Here is a 20,995-nt window from a genome sequence, read left to right on the forward strand (position 1 = left end):
CAGGGGGCACCCTGGGCCTGGCAGCAGCACCCTGGGTCTGGTGGGAGCACCCTGGGCCTGGCAGGGGGCACCCTGGGCGTGTCAGGAGGGACACTGGGTCTGGTGGGAGCACCCTGGGCCTGGCAGCGGCACCCTGGGTCTGGTGGGAGCACCCTGGGCCTGGCAGGGCACCCTGGGCGTGGCAGGGGCACCCTGGGTCTGGCAGGGGGACCTTGGGCCTGACAGGGGCACCCTGGGTCTGGTGGGAGCACCCTGGGCCTGGCAGGGCACCCTGGGTCTGGTGGGAGCACCCTGGGCCTGGCAGGGCACCCTGGGCATGGCAAGGGGGACCCTGGGCGTGTCAGGGGGACACTGGGCGTGTCAGGGGGACACTGGGCATGTCAGGGGCACCCTGGGCCTGGCAGGGGAACACTGGGTCTGGCAGGGAGCACCCTGGGCCTGGCAGGGGGCACCCTGGGCCTGGCAGCGGCACCCTGGGTCTGGTGGGAGCACCCTGGGCCTGGCAGGGCACCCTGGGCCTGGCAGCGGCACCCTGGGTGAGTTCCGGGAATGTGTCTAGCACATTTAACACTGGAGGAACTTAGTACCCAATTCCTTCTGTGCATGGACTTTGGGAAGCACCTGCCTGTGACGTCTGGGGAGCTTTTGTGCTCTGTGGCACCTTCTGCACTAGTGAATCCTCCTCGGTCATAGCCCTGCAGCACCATGTGTGCTTTCTGAAAGAGGTTCTGTTCATTTTCTGCCCTTGGCTCTGTCTGAATGAGCGACTCTCCTTGCTTGGCAGTCCTTTGAAGTCAGTTTGTTTGTTCATGTCTGTGGCCTGTTTGTATTTTATGTGGCATTTTCCTTACCTGATTTATGAGTTCTTACATAAGAGCACTGAAATCTTGATTTATTGCAAGCATCGAGCTTCTGTAATGAAGGTGTCTTTTTTTCTGTTTTGTTTCTAGATTCATCATTTCTTGGATTTTGTGAAACAGATTTACAAGGAGCTTCCAAAAGTAGTGGTATGTTTTCACTGCAGCTTGAATCCATTAGTTACATTTATCTGTTGCTTTTTCTGAAGGGAAGTTGGAGCAGTCTGGTTGAAGAAACAATGAAAGGGAGACCGTTAGTTTTGGTTTCTTCTGCCTGGTGTCTGGTTGATTCTGGGGAGCACAAGTGTGTGTGACTGTAGCCCGCCATTCTCTCCTTCTGTTTAGAACCGCTACTTTGAGAACCCGCAGGTGATCCCCGAAAACACGGTCCCAGCCCCGGAAATGGTTGGTATGATCACAACGATTGCCGTGAAGGTGAATCCTGAGCGGGAGGACAGCGAGACACGCACGGTAAGTGTGCGCTCGTCTGCGTGGCTCATGCCGGTGCTCCTCCGCCCCACCGAGGGAGGAGTGAGGGGCTGACCTCGCAGGCGCCTCCGTCTGCACGCCGGCTCTCTGGAGGTGTTTGTCTTGTGCAGCTGCTTGTGGCAGCAGTGAGCTGCTGGGCACCCCTGAGGCTCGGGCGTAATGATGACGGTGTAGGGTTGTGGCAGACCCTGCTTGGGGGACTCCGTTCTGTCCCTGCCCTTGCGTCTTGTGGCATTAACGAGGTCTGTTGAAACCGCAGATCAAATCGTCAGACAGTGATTCAGGGCACGTCCCAGCCTCCACTGGGGTTTCTGATTCTGGAAGGGAGGCCCAGTGATGGATCCTTTTGCTCTCCCCCTCTGGAAGCCTGCCTGTGGGGTTTCCTGAGGGGAGTGTCGCTGAGTCTGCAGGTGCAGGTGGCATAGTTACTGTGTATCAGCTTCAAAATACTGTATCATCTGGTTGCCTTACTCAGATGATTGTGCGGAGTTTTTCCATTGGTGTCAGGATGAATTTGAGACTATGAAACTAGTTCCTCTTCTCTTGAATTTTTGAATTAGGTACTTGTCTGTGTGTCATTCCTTTGGGTCTGGTTTTTCCGGTTGGTTGGTTTTGTTTATTCTTGCCTGTTCACAGCCATAGCCCACTTGTATTTTGAATCTGACATTTTTCTTAACTTTTTTATGAGTCCTCTTCTGTGAAGAGCGTTATTTCTCAGTCCATAATTGCTCATAGCCAGTCACCAGCAACACACCAGCAGCCCTGTTGTACAATAAGTAGGAGAAGTACCTGAGTGGAACTGTGTCTGAGGGATAGGGAGTAATTTTTGTATCTTAAATTTGAATTTCTGGCACGTTAACTTTTCCCGAAGCATTTACTCTTGGTGCTGATGTTGCAAAGCGTAAAAGCTTTCGCCTTAGTGTGGTGGGGCGTGGGGTGGTGGGCATGGGGCTCCTGAGCTGGCGCTCACCACGTCTCTCTGCATGCCCCCAGCACTCCGTCATCCCCAGAGGGTCGCTTTCACTGAAGGTGCTGGCGGAGCTGCCCATCATTGTTGTGTTAATGTACCAGGTAAGTGTGCCCCTCTGATCCTCATGGCAGGTGTGCGTGGGACAGCACGCCGACGGAGCTCCTCAAGCCCCTGTGATTGCTGTCCCAGTTCCAACATGTGATGTGTTTGCTTTTAGCTCTACAAGCTAAATATCCACAATGTTGTCGCTGAGTTTGTGCCTCTGATTATGAATACCATTGCCATTCAGGTATCTGCACAAGCCAGGTGAGATTTCCCCGGACACCAGCTGCCTGACGGGGATGCGGTTTTGAGTCCTAGTGCACTTGCTGTTGCTGTTCTTAACACATGAAAATGGTGGATGTTAGAATTTTTGTGAACTATGTGGGTCTGTGCTCGCGTCTCAGTGATGAGATTTTGTGCAGTTCCGTGGTTTGGGAGGTTGAGAAAATGACCTGTGCTGGTGTGGATTGTGCACTTGTGGCGTCTTGTGCGGTATTGCTGTACTCTCCCATCTGGGGTCCACGTGTCACTCCTACCTCCTCTCACCTGCCTGGGCACCTCTGACCGGCTGACTGTCTTTGTGCTCTGAGGCCGTTCTTGCACCAAACACCATGGAGCCCCTCCGGCTGAGGCTCAGGGCAGGGTCTGCCAGGGAGCCCCTCTCAGGGAGGTGTGCCGGCTCGTCCTGCCTGAGTCGCAGTGGCTCCTTGGGGAAGGGTTGTAGTGCTGCTGTGGTGGGACGATGTGGTGAGCTGTTGGGGCTGTGGCACTCAAGGCCGGCCACGTTCCACGGGGCTGCAGCGGTGTGGAGTGTTAGTGGTCTGTGCTCTGCTGCTCTCGTCTCACGTGCTCACCTGAGCCATGGGGTTGAGGAGTCGTCAGCCTTGGAGGCATACTGAAGGGCTGGCACTGCCACCTGAGCCATGGGGTTGAGGAGTGGGCACTTTGGAGGCATACTGAAGGGCTGGCACTGCCACCTGAGCCATGGGGTTGAGGAGTGGGCACTTTGGAGGCATACCAAAGGGCTGGCAATGCCACCTGAGCCATGGGGTTGAGTAGTTGGTGGCTTTGGAGGCATACTGAAGGGCTGGCACTAATGCTGCAACTCCTGTCCGTTCCCACTCAGGCAACACAAACTTTACAACAAGGAGTTGTATGCTGACTTCATCGCTGCCCAGATTAAAACTTTGTCATTTCTAGCTTATATCATCAGAATTTACCAGGTAAATCTGTCACTTGTGGGTTGGTGTTGCATGTGCTGAGTTTCACGTTGTGTGTGATATGATCAGATGTACCTGCCGTAGATGTGCACTTTGAATTTCAAGTTTCTTAATCACCAGCACATCAAAGTGGAGAGCCTTCCCATCCTCGTGCAACGTTCTCCTGCACGTTAAACTTAGCTTCTTCTCCCCTCTAAGCTCTGGCAAACTCTGATTTGTTTTCTACCTTTGCTGTGCTACCTGTTCCAGAAAGTCATAACATGAAAATATGTACGCTGGAGTATTTAGCGTAAAACCATGAAAAGTTCCCCCCACCTTAAGTGTATTTAGATCACGATGGTATACAGCGCTGAGAGACTGGAAGGTCAGGGGAAGCCTGGGTTAGTGGGTCTTTAGCCTAGTGGGTAGGTGCCTGCTTCCCTTGGAGAGTTTGGGTTCGAGTCCAGCTCTGACTCCTGCTGTTGTAGGCTGGGAGGCAGTGCTCCTCCCTCTCCTCCCAGTGGGGCACCTGCTCTTCAGGGCTGGGGATGGCGGGTGAAGAAGCAGATGGGAGCTAGCAAGTGTGGGTGTTCCCAAGTGCGCCCTTTCTCCCCCCGGCCCTCCAAAGCAGTGCTTTTTTAGACAATCTAGATGCTATCTTGGGAACTTAACCTTCCAAAAACACTTCAGGGGAGGCTGTGATTAGAGGTATCCTGGGTTAATCAGCACTGGAGCCCCCCACAACCCACATTCCTGGGGTGACTGAGTGTTTAATTGCCGCTTTTCCCCGCTTACACAACATTGTGGGAAGGGGAGGGGGGGGAGTGCAGTCAGCCTGTGTGCAGGCGGCGGCTTCGTGTGTTGCTGTGTGTCCTTCCGCATTGGCAGTGCACACACGTGCAGGCACACACGTGCAGGCCCTTCTGGGTCTCCCGCAGTGGTGGGTTCTCGCTGACTGTGAGCCGTGTGTCCTTCCCCTGTCGGTGACAGTTGCTCCTTGCCTTTTCAGGAGCTGGTGACCAAGTACTCGCAGCAGATGGTGAAAGGCATGCTACAGTTACTTTCAAATTGTCCAGCAGAGACCGCACACCTCCGAAAGGAGCTCCTGATCGCCGCAAAGCACATCCTTACCACGGAGCTGCGAAACCGTACGTCTGGCCTGCCGTGGCCGTCCGTGGCGTGGGCTCGGTATCCCTCTGCGCGGTGTCTGGGGCCGTGTGGGGGTGCTCTTCCTCTGCAGTGCCCCCTCCCTGAGGCCTGCTTCTGCCTCTGCAGTGCCCCCTCCCTGAGGCCTGCTTCTGCCTCTGCAGTGCCCCCTCCCTGAGGCCTGCTTCTGCCTCTGCAGTGCCCCCTCCCTGAGGCCTGCTTCTGCCTCTGCAGTGCCCCCTCCCTGAGGCCTGCTTCTGCCTCTGCCTGCCTCCTCTTGCCTCGTGGCAGGGTCACCCTTTATCTTCTCTACGATTTCATGACTGAAGTAATAATTTCCTTAGCATAGCTAATGGAGTCGTTTAATACTTTTGTGCCTTCTGATTGCCTTTCTTTTTATTATTTTTGTTGGAAAGGCAGATTTATAGAGAAGGAAGGACTGACAAAGAGCTTCTATCCACTGGTTCACTCCCCAGATGGCCACAGTGGCCAGAGCTTAGCTATTCTGAAGCCAGGAGTTTCTTCCAGGTCTCCCATGTGGGTGCAGGGTCCCAAGGCTTTGGGCCGTCCTCTGCTGCTTTCCCAGGCCACAGGCGGGGAGCTGGGTGGGAAATGGAATAGCCGGGACATGAACCAGTACCCATGTGAGCTACCAGCACTTGAAACATGCAGGATTTGCCAGCTGAGCGTTGGTGCTGGCCCCTGCATGTCTTCAAACTGAAAGCTCTGTTTGCTTGTGGGCTGACACACAGCTCACAGTCCTTAGGTGAGCTCTGAGCAGCGTTTTCATTCCCCTTGCTGTGCAAATGATGGATTGCTTCTGTATTTATGCTTAATTTTTAAAATTTAATTTTATGACACTGTTCCATAAGTTCTGAGATTCCCCCAACCCTTCCCCAAGCCATCCCCTCGTATTGATTTCGTCCATATTATTACAGCTCATAACCAGTCATAATTCCATCATTGCGGACATGGACCATGCAGAGAGTCCAGCATCTTATTGTCCAGATAAATTCAACAGTTTCATTGGGAGACTGTCCCTGATCTGAAAGCAGAGCTGGCAGAATATCATCCGCTCCAATGAAAAGCCACAACCGTGGAAATTTACAACATCATGGAGTCAATTGACAATGGTACTCAGTGACCAATGTGTTAGAAAATGCAAGTTTTTTTTTTTAAGATTTATTTATTTTTATTGGAAAGGTGGATATACAGAGATGAGGAGAGACAGAGAGGAAGATCTTCTGTCTCACGGTTCACTCCCCAAGCGACTGCAACGGCTGGAACTGAGCCGATCCGAAGCCAGGATCCAGGAACTTCCTCCAGGTCTCCCACACGGTTGCAGAGTCCCAAGGCTGTGGGCCGTCCTTGACTGCTTTCCCAGGCCACAAGCAGGGAGCTGGATGGGAAGTGGGGCCACCGGGATTAGAACCGGCAGCCATGTGGGGTCCTGGAACATGCGAGGCAGAGGACTTTAACCACTATGCTATTGTGCCAGGCCCAGAAAATGCAAGTTCTTAACCACATCCTGTAACTACTTGATTGACATCTCAATTTTAGTTTATACATAACCGACTGCTATAAGCCTTAAAATGGTTATAGGGTACTGTTCAGCTGTCTCATGCCTTTCTCTTCTTCATATTCATATTTATATTTAACAACTTATAGTATTCAAGCATGATTTTTACTGAGCTTTGTGAATTTTAGGATAGTCCAAACAGGCTTGTAACTAACATGCCATATGTTAACGATTGAGGAGCAGAACTTTTTTTTTATTAATTACATTGTATTATGTGACACAGTTTCATAGGCTATAGGATTCCCCCAAGAACATATTTTTTTAAAGATTTATTTATTTTTATTGCAAAGTCAGATATACAGAGAGGAGGAAAGACAGAGAGGAAGATCTTCTGTCCGATGATTCACTCTCCAAGTGATCGCAATGGCCTGTGCTGCATCGATCCGAAGCCAGGAGCCACAAGCCTCCTCCAGGTCTCCCGTGTGGGTGCAGGGTCCTCTGCTGCCTTCCCAGGCCACAGGCAAGGAGCTGGATGGGAAGTGGAGCTGCTGAGATTAGGACCGGCACCCACATGGGATCCCAGTGCGCTCAAGGTAAGGATTTTAGCTACTAGGCTACGGCACTGGGCCCTGGAACAGAACAGTTTTAGGAGGAGTGTGCAGAGAAATTGTCAATACCTTAGTGAGGAGTAACTGATCTTTGTGTCCTACCTAGTAAAGCATATGGGAGTCCAAGCTGACCTTTTTTTGTGTGTTTTAAGCTTTCTTTATTGGTCTCTCTCTGTCTGATCAAATTTTGGGGGCTCTGGAGCCACCCTGATGGCCATTGCAAGAGAGAGTGGGGAACCAAAGTTAGAGCTAAGTAAGGCCCAGAGAAAGCTCCTCTCCCGAAGGAAGTTGACTTCTGTTTCTGAGGACTGCTCAGGGCTCCTGGCTGTTGTTCCGATGTCATTAGACCTTGTGAGGAGGGTTCTGGCTTCTTGCAGCCCGTGTGGGAGATCCAATAGGGAGTGGGGACCTCAGAGTCCTCGGCCTACGAGGGCACTCCAGTTCCCCGTGGTCTCCTTGGTGGTCGGGATCTAGTCCCTGGGGCTCAGACTGATAGTCCTTGGTGAGGATCTGGGAGTCTCCAGGGTTGGGAGACCATCCCCCTCCTGTCCTCCTTTTATGCTAATTGTTATGCATAAGAACATAATGCTTTAAAAAAAAATCAATATTGATCGATGATTTAAAAGTACCTATGTATTTGTTCTCCCCAGCCTGTTAGTGTGAAGCTATGTCTGGTTCCTTACAGATGATTGTCACTTTTCTTGGGAACTTTCTGTATTTAAATGTTTCATTTGCCACCAGTTTGTAAATCAGAGCAAACTCAGAGGTGCCACGGGGCTTCCTTACGCAGGTTTTAGGTGGGAATAGGAAGGCTACGGTCCTAGTTAACATAGTTCTTGTTAATATCAGTGAGTCTTACAGACAGTGGTGGGACTACTACATGTGGATGGCTCTGGGAGGAACAGAGATGTTTCTAAAGCACGTTTTCATGGTCACCCCAGAGAGACCTGGCACAATGGCTCAGTGCACGTTCATGTCCTGGCTGCTCCACACCAACCAGCTCCCTGCTTGTGGCCTGAGAAAGCAGTAGAAGATAGCCCAAAGCCTTGGGACCCTGCACCCATGTGGTGCTCCAGAAGAAGCTCCTGGCTCTTAGCTTCGAATAGGCTCACCTCCCACCATTGTGGCCACTTAGGGAGTGAACCAGTGGATGGAAGGTTTTTCTGTCTCCTATATGGAAATCTGCCTTTCCAATAAAAATAAATGAAAAAAAAAAGGGGGGGGGTAGAATTCACCCCCGAAATCTAGCGTGTGTGGTTTCATCAAAGGTTGGCAGAGTGCTGCCCTGCTCGTGCAGTGCCCAGGCTGTGGCCCAGGGTGCCTTCCATGCCTGGAGCCCCTGCTGTGCTCTGGGGCCTGCTTTGCAGGGTCCCCTTATGGCTTGCTGTGTATAGATTTTCTCCTGATCAAACGAGATACTGAAGGGCACGTTTTGAAGCTCATGGTGTTTTCTGAGGCTTAAACAGGTAGCAAGCATCATGTCTCAGAGTTTTGATGGAAGGAAACTGAAATGTTGATTGTGTCGCAGTCACAGCGCCAGTGAGCTTGCCGCCGAGCTCTGAAGAGCCCCCTGATCTGACAGAACTGCCCAGCCAGGTTTCATGTTTCCCTGGATATGCCGACTCGGGGTCACGGAGAGGATTTAGAAAGCAGATCCACCCTCATGACACCTGCCTGGCCTCACACCTTGTTTCTGCCTCTTGGCCTATGCTGTCCCTTCTATCTCTCCTTTGGGCTTCTCTGGGCAGCTGCACTGGGAAAGGACCCTCCTTTGACCACAAGCCACTGTCCTAGACTGTGGATTTTCTGGTTGGTGTCCTTTCTGAGGCCCTCTTTCAAGTGTGGACTGCTGGATAGGCTGTGGCCTGGGCCACCCTGATCCCACGCTTGGTTGTGAGTGACCCACACGTGGCGCTTGTCTTGCAGAGTTCATTCCATGCATGGATAAGCTGTTTGATGAATCCATATTGATCGGTTCGGGATACACGGCTCGGGAGACCCTGAGGTATGAGCCTACGTGCAGGGCGTCACGTTGGGGTGCTTAGCAGCTGGGCCAGCCAGGTCTGGGCCAGCCGCTGGTGGGTCTCAGTGTTGTGAGTCTTTCAGCAAGCCCGAGCGTTTGGGCCTTGACGTATCCGCTGGAGTTAGAATTGCAGGATCTCGTGCAAAGGCCTGAGCGTGCTTCTTGTTTCTGTCTGCAGGCCCCTCGCCTACAGCACGCTGGCCGACCTCGTGCACCATGTTCGCCAGCACCTGCCCCTCAGTGACCTCTCCCTCGCCGTCCAACTCTTTGCCAAGAACATTGATGATGAGTCCCTGCCCAGCAGCATCCAGACCATGTCCTGCAAGCTCCTGCTGAACCTGGTAGACTGCATCCGCTCCAAGAGCGAGCAGGAGAGCGGCAATGGGAGAGACGTGCTGATGCGCATGCTCGAGGTACCAGCGGGCTCTGCTCCTGGTCCTGCCTGGCCTTGAGCCAACTTACAGGTGGCCCATCACCTCGCTGGACCCACGGTTAAGCCACCTGGTCTGGTCCATGGCTCCCACTGACCAGTCACATGTGGGTGGCAGTGGGATGCTAACTGCCTGTGCCAGCTGGTTCATCCCTTAGGTAGGGGTAGGGCGATTACTGCTCTGAGAACTGCCGAGAGAGTTGGCTAAATGTGCCGGTGTGAACTCTTAGTGCTAGAAAGAGTTCTTTACTCACACAGCACCCAAGTGCTCAGACAGCCATAGACACCTCCTGGAAGAACTAGTGGGTCCCTGGGTGAGAGATAAAATACGATTCCCATGGCCAACGCTGTAGCAGTTCTGGGTCAGGCCGTTTGCTCTTCCCCCTGGGCAGAGGGAGGGTGGGGCGTGTGCCTGAGTGGAGGGGTGCCCAGCAGTCACCCCCTGGGCAGAGGGAGGGTGGGGCGTGTGCCTGCGTGGAGGGGTGCCCAGCAGTCACCAGCCTTCCCTGCTTCGTTAGAGCAGACAAGTGACCTCGGGGCTCCACTGGCATCTGACTTGTGTGTGCCCTCCTCGACTTTGTCTTCCCGTTAGGTTTTCGTTCTCAAATTCCACACCATTGCTCGGTACCAGCTTGCTGCCATTTTTAAGAAGTGCAAGCCTCAGTCGGAACTTGGAGCTGTGGAAGCGGCCCTGCCCGGGGTGCCCACTGCCCCAGCCGCCCCGGGCCCCGCCCCAGCCCCGCCCCCTCCCACCCCAGCCACCCCTGTGACCCCCGCCCCCGTGCCGCCCTTTGAGAAGCAAGGAGAGAAAGATAAGGAAGACAAGCAGACGTTCCAGGTCACCGACTGCCGAAGTCTGGTGAAGACGCTGGTGTGTGGCGTCAAGACCATCACGTGGGGCATAACGTCGTGTAAAGCGCCTGGTGGTATGCTGCTCTTGCGGGCCTCCCCCCGGCGAGCCGCGTTCTCACGGGCTTTGTTCCTGGTGACTCACTGTGCTGTCTCTCTTCCAGAAGCTCAGTTCATCCCCAACAAGCAGTTACAGCCCAAGGAGACGCAGATCTACATCAAGCTCGTCAAGTACGCCATGCAGGCTTTGGACATCTATCAGGTACAGAGGCTTTGGGGCAGGCCGTTTGCAAGGTGGGCGCCGAGGCGACTGGGCGGGCCCTGACCGTGGCCCCTGCTCGTGTCGGCCTTGACAGTCTCGGCTGCTCGGCTGGGGAGACAGCGTCAGTGGAATGTACGGGAACACAGCTGAGCTTTGTCATTTTCTTCCCGGTGTGAACCGTTAAAGATGCTCCACACTTGAGAAAAGTGAACTTAAAATGGGGAGGGGGGGGCTTTCCTGTTGAGTTTAAGGGCCGAGTGGTCTGAGTTCACGGCGGAGGACGTGCAGGTGGTCTTTGGTTTAACACCTGGCGTTGCTTCCCCCCGACACCAGGTCCAGATAGCAGGAAACGGACAGACCTATATTCGCGTAGCAAACTGCCAGACCGTTCGAATGAAGGAGGAGAAGGAGGTGCTGGAGCACTTCGCTGGCGTGTTCACCATGATGAATCCCTTGACGTTTAAAGAGATCTTTCAAACTACTGTCCCTTACATGGTGGAAAGGATCTCAAAAAATTACGCCCTTCAGGTATACACGGCCTTTTGTTGTCGTCGTTTTGTTTTTTCCCTTTTTGTTGTTTTAAACGATTAGAAGCTCTTATTCGTGAGTTGAACACCTGGCTTCGTGTATTTTGGATTGTAAAGCTAGCACACCTAAAGCTGTGCTTGCCGAGTGAGCTCTAGAGAAATGATGGGCTGTGGCATTAGCAAATGCTTTCCATGAGCAGTCCCGGTCCCCAGACGAAATTAAGCATCGTTGCACGTAGGTTGCTCGTTTCTGATGGTGAGAATCTCGTAGAATTGGTGTTTGAAGCTCTCAGAGCTCAGCGGTCCCGTTGGGCTTCCTTCTCATGGGTGAATGATTCATTGCTTAGCGTCAGATTCGGGTTTGGTGGGGCGGGCGGGGGGGGCGGTCTGCTGCTCACAAGCGGCTCTCGTCCTGCCAGATTGTTGCCAATTCCTTCTTGGCGAATCCAACTACCTCTGCCCTGTTCGCTACCATTCTGGTGGAGTATCTCCTGGATCGCCTGCCAGAGATGGGCTCCAACGTGGAGCTCTCCAACCTGTACCTCAAGCTGTTCAAGTTGGTCTTTGGCTCCGTCTCCTTGTTTGCAGCTGAAAATGAGCAGATGCTGAAGGTGAGGCTGCCCGAGCTGGGTGTCCGTATTCACACCTGATTCTCACTCGGAGGGGAAGCCGGGTGACTGGTGTATGCGGTGGCATTGCTGCCTGCTTGGCAGCATTTCCTGGTCTCTAAACAGAGCTTGGGTTATCTGATGACTTAGGAGGAGAAACGTGGAAGGTTAGGTAAGCCTGTATGTTGAGATTAGCAGTGCTGCCAAATAGTCTCTTCCTGTGGATTGTCCCGGTCAGGCTGGAGCCCACTGATGTTTAAGGAAGTGACGGTGTGCAGCCAGTGTTTTTTCAGAACACGTGTTTGCCTCTCCATTTGCAGCCAAGACCAGGAATTGGTTCGTGTTCACTTCATGTTCTGAAGAATGAAGGATCTTGCACAGTTAGATCTCATCACTTGAGTCGAGAATGCCCGCAAGTTTTCCACCGTTACCTGCTAAGAACAGCAGGTGGCAGAAAGGAAAACCTTGCCAGAATTCATTTCCTCTCAAGGCACAGTGTTTCAGCTGCCACAGAAAGCTGGATGCTGCCACTGTTTGCATCTGAACAGAGCTTTTTCCAGGGGAAACTGAGGGTAGACAGTGGGAGCGCGAGTGTAGAGGTTGATGTTTGCAATAACAGACAAGCTAGGGCCCGATGCGATGCCGTAGTGGTTAAAGTCCTCACCTAGCACACGCCAGGATCCCATATGGTCACCGGTTTTAATCCCGGCGGCCCTGCTTCCTGTCCAGCTCCCTGCTTGTGGCCTGCTTGGGGAGCAGTAGAGGATGGCCCAAAGCTTTGGGACCCTGCACCTGCGTGGGAGACCCCGAGGAGCTCCTGGCTCCTGGCTTTGGATTGGCTCAGCTCCAGCTGTTGTGCTCACTTGGGGAGTGAACCATCGGACAGAAGATCTTCCTCTCTGTCTGCCTTTCCAATAAAAATGAATAAATAAATATTTAAAAAGAAATAACAGACAAGGTAAAGATGCAGAAGGCTTCCTCATGACCCATGGCTAGGTGGCTAGCACTTCAGCCCCGTCAGGTGCTTTCATTGTTGCCAGCACTGGATGCAGCGTGCAGCATGACGCACAAGAAGACAGATCGGCCCGTAGGACACACCGAGAGGCTAGGGTGTCGGAATACTGTGCCAGAATGAATGTCACAGAAAACAGTCTGTACTGTACTCCCACGATACACAGGGCAGTGACCGTGCCAGCAGAGTGCAGTACCCTGCCGTACGTGTGCCGAAAGGTGTCACATTAAACAACCCGGCCCACGTCACAGCTGCCACGTGAGGGAGACCAAGGGAATGTGAGGCACAGGGGTGGCAGCAAGGCCTTCCTTGGTCTCAGTTACCTCGCACTCCTGGGTTGCCGTGGCAGCCTCCCTGCCTGGAGCCCACTCATCCTTTGTTTCCCCACAGCCTCACCTGCACAAGATCGTCAACAGCTCGATGGAGCTTGCGCAGACTGCCAAGGAGCCCTACAACTACTTCCTGCTGCTCCGGGCGCTCTTCCGCTCTATTGGTGGGGGCAGCCATGACCTCCTGTACCAGGAGTTCCTACCCCTCCTCCCAAACCTCCTGCAAGGTAAGGACATGGACAGTGTGTGGCCACGCATGGCTCCGTGTGGCCGAGTATGGCTCTGTGTGGCTGTGCACGGCTCCGTGTGGTCGAGTGTGGCTCTGTGTGGCTGTGCACGGCTCCGTGTGGTCGAGTGTGGCTCTGTGTGGCTGTGCACGGCTCTGTGTGGCCGAGTGTGGCTCTGTGTGGCTGTGCATGGCTCCGTGTAGCTGAGTGTGGCTCTGTGTGACTGTGCATGGCTCCGTGTGGCTGTGCACGGCTCCGTGTAGCCGAGTGTGGCTCTGTGTGGCTGTGCACGGCTCCGTGTGGCTGTGCATGGCTCCGTGTGGCCGAGTGTGGCTCTGTGTGGCTCTGCATGGCCATGTATGGCCGAGTGTGGCTCTGAGTGGCTGTGCGTGGCCATGTGTGGCAGTTGGGGTTCATCCCCTGTGCCTGGCAAAGGTTGTGGTTGGGGAGGCCTTGTGTGACCTTGCGCCGGGACATTGTAGGAGCCGTGCTCAGGCCTTTCCTCCTCGGGTTGAATAGGTTTGGGAGAGTTCGTGTGTGGGAAGCAGGTCTGGAAAGAAAGTGTTAGAGTTGGAAAACTCGGATCAGGGATGCCTAGGTTGAGAAAAGGAGGGAAAAAGCAGGCTGTTAGTATTTTCTAGTTAGTTTGTGATTTGCATGAACAGGAGCTTACAATTTCTGTGACTAGGAATTGTGAGTTAATTTTCTTTTTAATATTGTTGATACAGTAGAGAGAGTTGAGGAATGCCCGCCCTTGTGGGCCTCTGACGCGGGTGGGGCTGAGGTGTGGAGGGAGGTGGGTAGGATATATGCTTCAGCTTTGTTTGCTGTGTCAGCAGGCAGGCGGGAAGGGGGCCCGCCCTTTGCTGTCAGACATCAGCACTGGAGGGCCAGGGACAGAATGCTTTGAAAACACTCACTTGAAGGGCAGTTTGGGTCCATGCAGTGCTTGTGGGTGTGAACTGACTTGAAGGGTTTTTCTTTCATGAGTACTAGTTGGGAAAAGCTGCTTAGGAGATGCTGTGCTCAGGGTGTGCCGGAAGTCCTCCGGGAAGGGTTTTGGGGGGCCTGATCTGTCTGCAGGCGTTCTGGCTGGGCCACTCGGCATCCTCCCTGTGCGCGCTGCTGTCCCCAGCCTGTCTCCCCCTCCTGTCTGCTGGGGATCCTCTCCTGGGAGCGTGGCTTCGGGCCCCTCCTCCTCATCCTCTGTGGTCCTGGATCTGACCCCAGTGCTTTGTGGTAGCCCCCCGGTGAACTCGCAGCTCTGCTGCGGCCAGTGCCACATGGGTGTGCCCTGCTGGGTGACCTGTTGGCTGTTGACCCTAAGGGGGGCGGTGGCAGGTGGGAATTCAGCAAACACTTGCTCATCTTCACGAATGTGGGTGGGTTGGCTCCATGATATGCAAAAGGGGAATTGAAAACCAATGTCCCGAGGCAGACCCGGGGCCCGCAGCTCGGATGTGCACCCCTGTTGGAGCGGCTCTAGCTCCTGACGGCAGCTCCTGCTGAGGTGGCCTCCGGCAGGCAGCACTGATAGGTGGTTGGGTTCCTGGCTTTGGTCCAGTGCTGGCTGCTGAGGGAGGGACTCGGCACACGGCACACACACCGTCCTGCTGCTCATAGTGAAGAACAAATGTTTCCATAAGAACATAGCGTCCTGATGGGAGCCTGAATAAGGAAGGCTGTGAGTTGTCAGCGTGTGGCAGTCGGTGACTTCAGAGAGGGCTTCTAAAGAGTGTCACAGGAGTTTTGAAAAATGACTTAAAATGTAGTTTAAGGTTTAAGGGCATAATGTCTAGATAAGATTTACTGTGCTGAGTGTGAAATGTGGCTTTGCAGTCATTGCCTTCAGCCTGCTGTGGGCGCTAGGGGAGGGGTGGCAGGTGTGGGTACAGGGCATGTCGCAGGGCACAGAGTCCTGCACACAGCGCCTGCTGCTGGTGTTTGTGATCAGAGGGGCCAGCTGGGCTGTGCACTTGGCTAGGTGCTGGTCAGTCCCCGCCCTCTCCTTGACAGGTCTGAACATGCTGCAGAGCGGCCTGCACAAACAGCACATGAAGGACCTCTTTGTGGAGCTGTGCCTCACAGTGCCCGTGAGGCTGAGCTCTCTGCTGCCCTATCTGCCCATGCTGATGGATCCCCTGGTGTCCGCGCTCAATGGCTCTCAGACCTTGGTCAGCCAAGGCTTGCGGACTCTGGAGCTGTGTGTGGACAACCTGCAGCCGGATTTCCTGTACGACCACATTCAGCCGGTGCGGGCTGAGCTCATGCAGGTAAGTGTGCTGACCCCTCAGTGCCTGCAGGGGGCGCCAGATGCGTTCCTGTTTTTTTCCTGAGGATTTTGTCATCCTTGGAGTCTGTCTGCACTCCAGCGGGCTTGTGCACCCTGAATCTGCTGATGTCTTGGAACATAGACAGTGATACCAGGGGTGTTGAACGGAAGCTCGCTTTGCAGTTGCCTTGTTTTCTGAGAACTCTGCTGGCGCTGCAGTCTGCATAAGGTGGTGGTGTGTTCCCCTTGTGGCCGTGGACGGGGACCCTAAGATTGCAGTCATATGGTAGTGAGGGAAGATTGAGAAGGGCAGGTGAGGCGCCTGCCGGCCCAGTCCTGGAAAAGGAGCAGCTGATGGTGGAGACAGTGTGAAGGCGCAGATTTTGTTCAGAGGGTGTGATGGGCTCAGGGTCCAGGTTGCCCCTCGTGTAGCTGCCATGCTGACTCGTGCTTGTGGTCCTTGGAGGCATGAGCTACTTGTCGGTCCCTGTAAGACTCAGGACTCCGTCCACGTCGGGGTCAGATGCCTGCTTGCTGGACAGGGACTTGGCTGCCGCCAATGCCAGGGGTCTCTAGAATGCAATGTGAACTAGAAGGTGGCCAGGAGACTTTCCTGCGCTCCTGACTCGCATCCCTGGGGCTCCCTCTGGGCCGGCGGGGAGGTCGCTTGGGGCGGGATGCTGGCTGACAGCCTGTCTCAAGGGCAGCATTGTGGGTACTGAAAGGCAGCTCAGGTGCCGGCCCAGGTATGCGGGAGCAGCATGGGGATGACAGAGATGGCTGAGCAGGGCTCAGGACCCCCCAGCAGAGGCAGGGTCAGCCACTGCGATCCGCCATCCTTGGGGCAATCTCTCCAGTCCCATCAGCCCACCAGGGCAGGATGTGGGCCCCGAAGTCGAGAACTCTTGTCCCGGAACCCCTGCTTCTAGGGACATGTGAGGCTCGGTCGGACTGGAGTGGCCTCAAGACTCTGCCTTCGTAGCCGTAATTGAGGTTCTTTGAAGAAATGGGAGGATTGGGATTTTTAAGAACTGAAATGGTGTGTGGAGCGTGACTGTGGCTGGGCCGAGACATTTGTCCTCATCATAGAGGTGTTTGGAGCTCGTTGAGACTGTGACCTGCAGGAATCCCTGGCACTTATGCTAACCCCGATCAAAAAGCGAGCTGAGTGTTGAGGGCGCAGTTCTGTGATGGAGGTGACGCTGGGACCCGTGCTTCCTGCTGTGGTGCTTGCCAACCGTATAGAGTCCTGTAGGCAGAAAGAGAAGCCCTTGGGCTCTGTCCCTTGCTGCCGTGGATCTGCGCCCGAGCAACTTCTGTGTGATTGTCCGACATCGGAGCTCTGTGCGTGGCTGTAGCATGCACACTCCGTCTGTTTCACAGAAGCACCAGGCAACATTCGTGTGCATGCTTGAATGCTTTGGTCAAGTTGTAGTCCCTGGAAGGATGGAGCAACTTTGGTGTCCCCGGAAGAGGGAGCTATTTGGGTGGGGAGGGTCGCTGTGACTTGGGGTTTTGAGCTGTGACTGCCGTTGCCTGAAATGATTTCACGCAAGCATGTTGAATTTTAGGCTCTCTGGCGCACTTTACGCAACCCTGCCGACAGCATCTCTCACGTGGCCTACCGTGTGCTGGGCAAGTTCGGCGGCAGTAATCGGAAGATGCTGAAGGAATCCCAGAAGCTGCACTACGTTGTGACTGAAGTTCAAGGCCCTAGCATCACTGTGGAGTTTCCTGACTGCAAGGCGTCTCTGCAGCTCCCCATGGAGAAGGTGAAGTGGGCAGTTGGGCACCCTGGGGAGACTGCCGAGCCTGCTGCCAAAGGGGCTTTCACAGGAGCCCAGACAGGCTGTTTCTCCACGGACATGGGGCCTTGGCATAATTCCTTCTGTCCTGATGCCCGGCCCCTCTCGCCCTTGAACTCCAAGATTCCTGCTCCCCGTAGACTTTGGCTGCAGCGTGATTTAGAACCCAGGCTGGCCCATCTTGTCCAGTGCCCAACTTGCTGCCCTTTCCCCCTAGACTGGGCTCGTGGCCTCTCATTCCTGGCTGTCCTCTGTGATCTTTAGAAATGTGTTTCCTTGTGTGAATGCAGGATGTCCCCAGCATCTTGCTGTGTGCCATCCTGGCTCATGACCACGGTTGATTTTGGCCCCAGACTGAGCTGGTCTTCCCTGCTCGTGTGCTGGCCTGTGGCCTTGTCTGCCCAGGATTCTTGACCGGCTCTTGTGTGTTGGCTGAGAGTTTAGACAGTGTCACAGTAGCCTTGTGAGTACAGGCAGGCGAGTGTGTCGGAGGCCAAAACTCCTGTGTCCCTCGTCAGCCAAGCAGTTTAGCTCAGCCCTTGGGGGCCCAGGCTTTGCTGTGGCCTTGGCATCGCCCAGCAGAGCTTGATTTATTTAAGCTTCTGTACATGGTGGGTGGGTTTGGTTTCTGAAAGAGATTTTCCATCTGCTGGTGATTTTCCATCACTCCCCTGATGGCCACAAGAGCCAGAGCTGAGTCCAAAGCCAAGAGCCAGGAATTTTCTCTGGATTTCCCATGCATGTGCAGAGGCCCAAGTACTGGGGCCATCCTCCACTGCCCTCCCAGGCCCGCTCAGCAGGAAGTTGGTTCGGGAATGGAGCAGCTGTCGCTAGAATCGGCATCCATGAGGGATGCTGGTGCCAGAAGCAGAGGACTGTGCTGCTCTGCCGCCTCCCACACTTCCTTTTTTTTCCCCCAAATTTTAAATTTATTTTAGTTATTATTATTATTTTTACTTAAAAGGCAGACAGAACGAGAACAGATCTTCTGTGTGCTGGTTCACTCCCCACATGCCTGCAACAGTCAGTTCTGAGCCCTGATTGAAACTTCTTATTCTTTTTAAATACCAGACTTTCCCAAACACTGGGCAGGGGGGATGAGTGAGGGTACACTGTCCTCGGAGAATACTGGTAGCCAGAATTCTCTACTGATGTTGGACGTCATCCCAGCCGGCATCTTTGTGCCAGTATCACTTTCTTTCATCCCATGCCGCTTCCTCAGCGTGGGGTCCCATGAGTCTCTGCCCTGGGAAGGCAGGTTAGTGTGGGTTGGAGAAAGCAAAGGCATGTGACTCCGCTTAACTTCTGCCTCGGCCAGGCATAGCACCAGCTCCTTTCAGGAGTAGTTTTGGCCCAAGGAGCTGGAATGTGGCAGCGGTGAGGTTTATCTGGGTCATAAAGGCAAGGGATGGTGCCATGGAAACCTCCGTGTGAACAGGAGTGCTTCCTGACAGCTGTGGGCGGAGGCTGGATCCCGGAGCCCACTAGGTGCTGGGAGCCAGTGACTTTCCTTGCCAGCCATGTTGTGTCTGGCAGTTAGCAGCTGGCTCACAGGTTCTACTGATTCTTAGTGGTCTGTAATTACTGCCATGCCTTGCTAGCTGTTGCCAGCGACAGTAGACACTTGGGGTCTCAGGTGGCGCATTCGTCACACCCAGGGGTCTGGCTCTGTTGTTCCGCCCCACCCCCTTGGGTTTGTGCAGTTGGGAGCACAGGACAGTTCTTGGAGTTCGGTGTGATTGCTATGAGCATCGAGGTCTTGGCTTCAAGATAAGTGTGCGTGTGACTGTGTCTCTCCCTGTGCCTGGTAGAGTTCATTGAAGTGAAGAGGAGAAGAGTGTATGCAGCTGTGTTGATTTTCCAAAAAGTAGTTAGGTTGACCTTACTCCCTTTCGAAGAGCTCAGGAAAGCCATTTCTCAGGTTGAACTTGGGGCCCAGACAGAAGTGTGTGGCTGCAGGAAACTTGTCTTGCTACTAGAACCTTGATGAGTGTGACACAGAGTCTGGGTGTGTGTGAGAGAAACAGGAGCATTCTCTGTGTGGCATGGATTCTGCTTCATCCAGCAGCTCTGTCCTCAGAGACTTCCAAGCTCAGCGGCTCTCCTTAGTCTCCCCTGACCATGTTACCTGCTCTTGGATCCTGCCACCCCAAGTACCGTGACGGACTGGGGGTGCCGTAGGAGGGATGCCTGCTGTTAGATTGTGTTGTGTGTGGCTTCGTGTGAAACTTGTCGAAATTATGCTTTCAATACAAACTTGACACAGACTATAGTTTTGTGTACCTTTGTTGCAGGCCATCGAAACCGCCCTGGATTGCCTGAAGAGTGCCAACACAGAGCCCTACTACCGGCGGCAGGCATGGGAGGTGATCAAGTGTTTCCTGGTGGCCATGATGAGCCTGGAGGACAACAAGCACGCGCTGTACCAGCTCCTGGCCCACCCCAAGTGGGTTGCTGTCTGCTGCCTGAACTGGGCATCTCGTGGTGGGAATGTGCGCTAGGGAGGCCCTCCCATGTCCTCAGTGTTGGCTGCATGCCTCTTCAAGTCAGAAAGAGCGCGTGTTTCTACCTAGGGATGCTTCTCTTGGCCTCCAGAATGTGGAGAGAAGTTGGGGTGCTTGAGAATTGGGGTGACGCTGTTTACCGTCTTTGTTGCCTCCATGTGGGTGTATGGCTTGAGAGAGTGAGGCTCCCGTCCCATTTGCCCTGCGCCCTGTGGTGTCCTGCACGCCTGGCGCCTCTGCTGCTATGGCTTACATGGTCTGCAGTGGGTATGACCACGAGCTGGGCAGGGTCCAGGCCAAGGTGGGCTTGCTCTCAGTGTCACAGTATTGGCATCAGTGCCCTGATTTGCTGACCAGCCACAGGTCTCTCAGCTGGAGGTGAAGGTGCCCCAAGAGCACTGGGCAAGAGTGGGAGTGGGAACCAGGAGGCTGCTTGGAGCACCTCGAGTCCGGGGGCATTTCAAGAGCACTGTCCCAGGTGGGGCAGGAGCTGGGATGGCTTTGTGGGTGGGTGAGACAGGTGCCCACCCTCTTCACATCTGAAGGTGTTGCATGTGGAAATGCAGGGTCTCAGTGGGTTTTATCAGCTTCAGAGGCAGAACCGTGGCAGGGGGTAGGTGGGGTGAGATCTGAGAGGCTCTGTGGGAGTTGGAAGAAGCTTGCACCATTTTGAAAGGTTTGGGAACTGTGGCTTGTGCTTCCTGAACATTCTGTGTTGGGTGTGTTTGCCTGGGTGCAGGAGCTGGCAGGAAACACGTTAGGGTGGTTGGCCTGTGTGCATCTATTCTCGGTGTGGCTTCTCACACGTTTTCCTGCTTGCTTGTTGATTGAAGTTCTTAGAATTTTGGTTTATTTAACTATAAAAGATCAAAGCACTGGCTTTATTAAAATGGGGAACACTGACAAAAAGACTGTGCCATGGCCCAAGCTCATACTAAGCACACGTGTGGGTGTTTGTGGCACTGGTCGTAAAGGTTCATGATGAGACTCATTCACAATGTCAGCTGGTGCTGGAATTCAGGTAGGGAGATGAACTCGCCCAGGCCTCCCTGTGTGGCTCCAGTGGCCCGGGGCTGGGCGTCTGATGGTGGGTTTCATTCTGTCTTCAGCTTCACAGAGAAGACCATCCCCAGCGTCATCATCTCCCATCGCTACAAGGCTCAGGACACGCCGGCTCGGAAGACGTTTGAGCAGGCCCTGACCGGGGCCTTCATGTCGGCCGTCATCAAGGATCTACGGCCCAGCGCCCTGCCCTTTGTGGCCAGCCTTATTCGCCATTACACCATGGTGGCCGTGGCCCAGCAGTGTGGTGAGTGA

At 54.1% G+C, this 20,995-nt stretch overlaps 1 protein-coding gene across 1 annotated transcript in view; it reads left to right on the plus strand.

The window, feature by feature from the left end:
* LOC121156596 (transformation/transcription domain associated protein) overlaps nucleotides 1–20,995 on the plus strand; it is a 98,458-nt gene that overhangs the window by 11,615 nt on the left and 65,848 nt on the right. Inside the window, exons 7-23 of the mRNA XM_040980362.1 lie at nucleotides 951–1,007; nucleotides 1,203–1,328; nucleotides 2,340–2,417; nucleotides 2,534–2,622; nucleotides 3,485–3,581; nucleotides 4,567–4,705; nucleotides 8,757–8,835; nucleotides 9,032–9,266; nucleotides 9,876–10,209; nucleotides 10,297–10,394; nucleotides 10,728–10,922; nucleotides 11,341–11,532; nucleotides 12,932–13,097; nucleotides 15,114–15,370; nucleotides 16,941–17,141; nucleotides 19,469–19,620; nucleotides 20,788–20,987. Of these exons, the coding sequence (XP_040836296.1) occupies nucleotides 951–1,007; nucleotides 1,203–1,328; nucleotides 2,340–2,417; nucleotides 2,534–2,622; nucleotides 3,485–3,581; nucleotides 4,567–4,705; nucleotides 8,757–8,835; nucleotides 9,032–9,266; nucleotides 9,876–10,209; nucleotides 10,297–10,394; nucleotides 10,728–10,922; nucleotides 11,341–11,532; nucleotides 12,932–13,097; nucleotides 15,114–15,370; nucleotides 16,941–17,141; nucleotides 19,469–19,620; nucleotides 20,788–20,987 (2,695 nt within the window). The remainder of the gene's footprint in view (nucleotides 1–950; nucleotides 1,008–1,202; nucleotides 1,329–2,339; nucleotides 2,418–2,533; nucleotides 2,623–3,484; nucleotides 3,582–4,566; nucleotides 4,706–8,756; nucleotides 8,836–9,031; nucleotides 9,267–9,875; nucleotides 10,210–10,296; nucleotides 10,395–10,727; nucleotides 10,923–11,340; nucleotides 11,533–12,931; nucleotides 13,098–15,113; nucleotides 15,371–16,940; nucleotides 17,142–19,468; nucleotides 19,621–20,787; nucleotides 20,988–20,995) is intronic.

This window comes from Ochotona curzoniae, unplaced genomic scaffold (assembly GCF_017591425.1).
Source record: "Ochotona curzoniae isolate NIBS_2020 unplaced genomic scaffold, NIBS_Ocur_1.0 contig_3437, whole genome shotgun sequence".
Classification (NCBI taxonomy): domain Eukaryota; kingdom Metazoa; phylum Chordata; class Mammalia; order Lagomorpha; family Ochotonidae; genus Ochotona; species Ochotona curzoniae.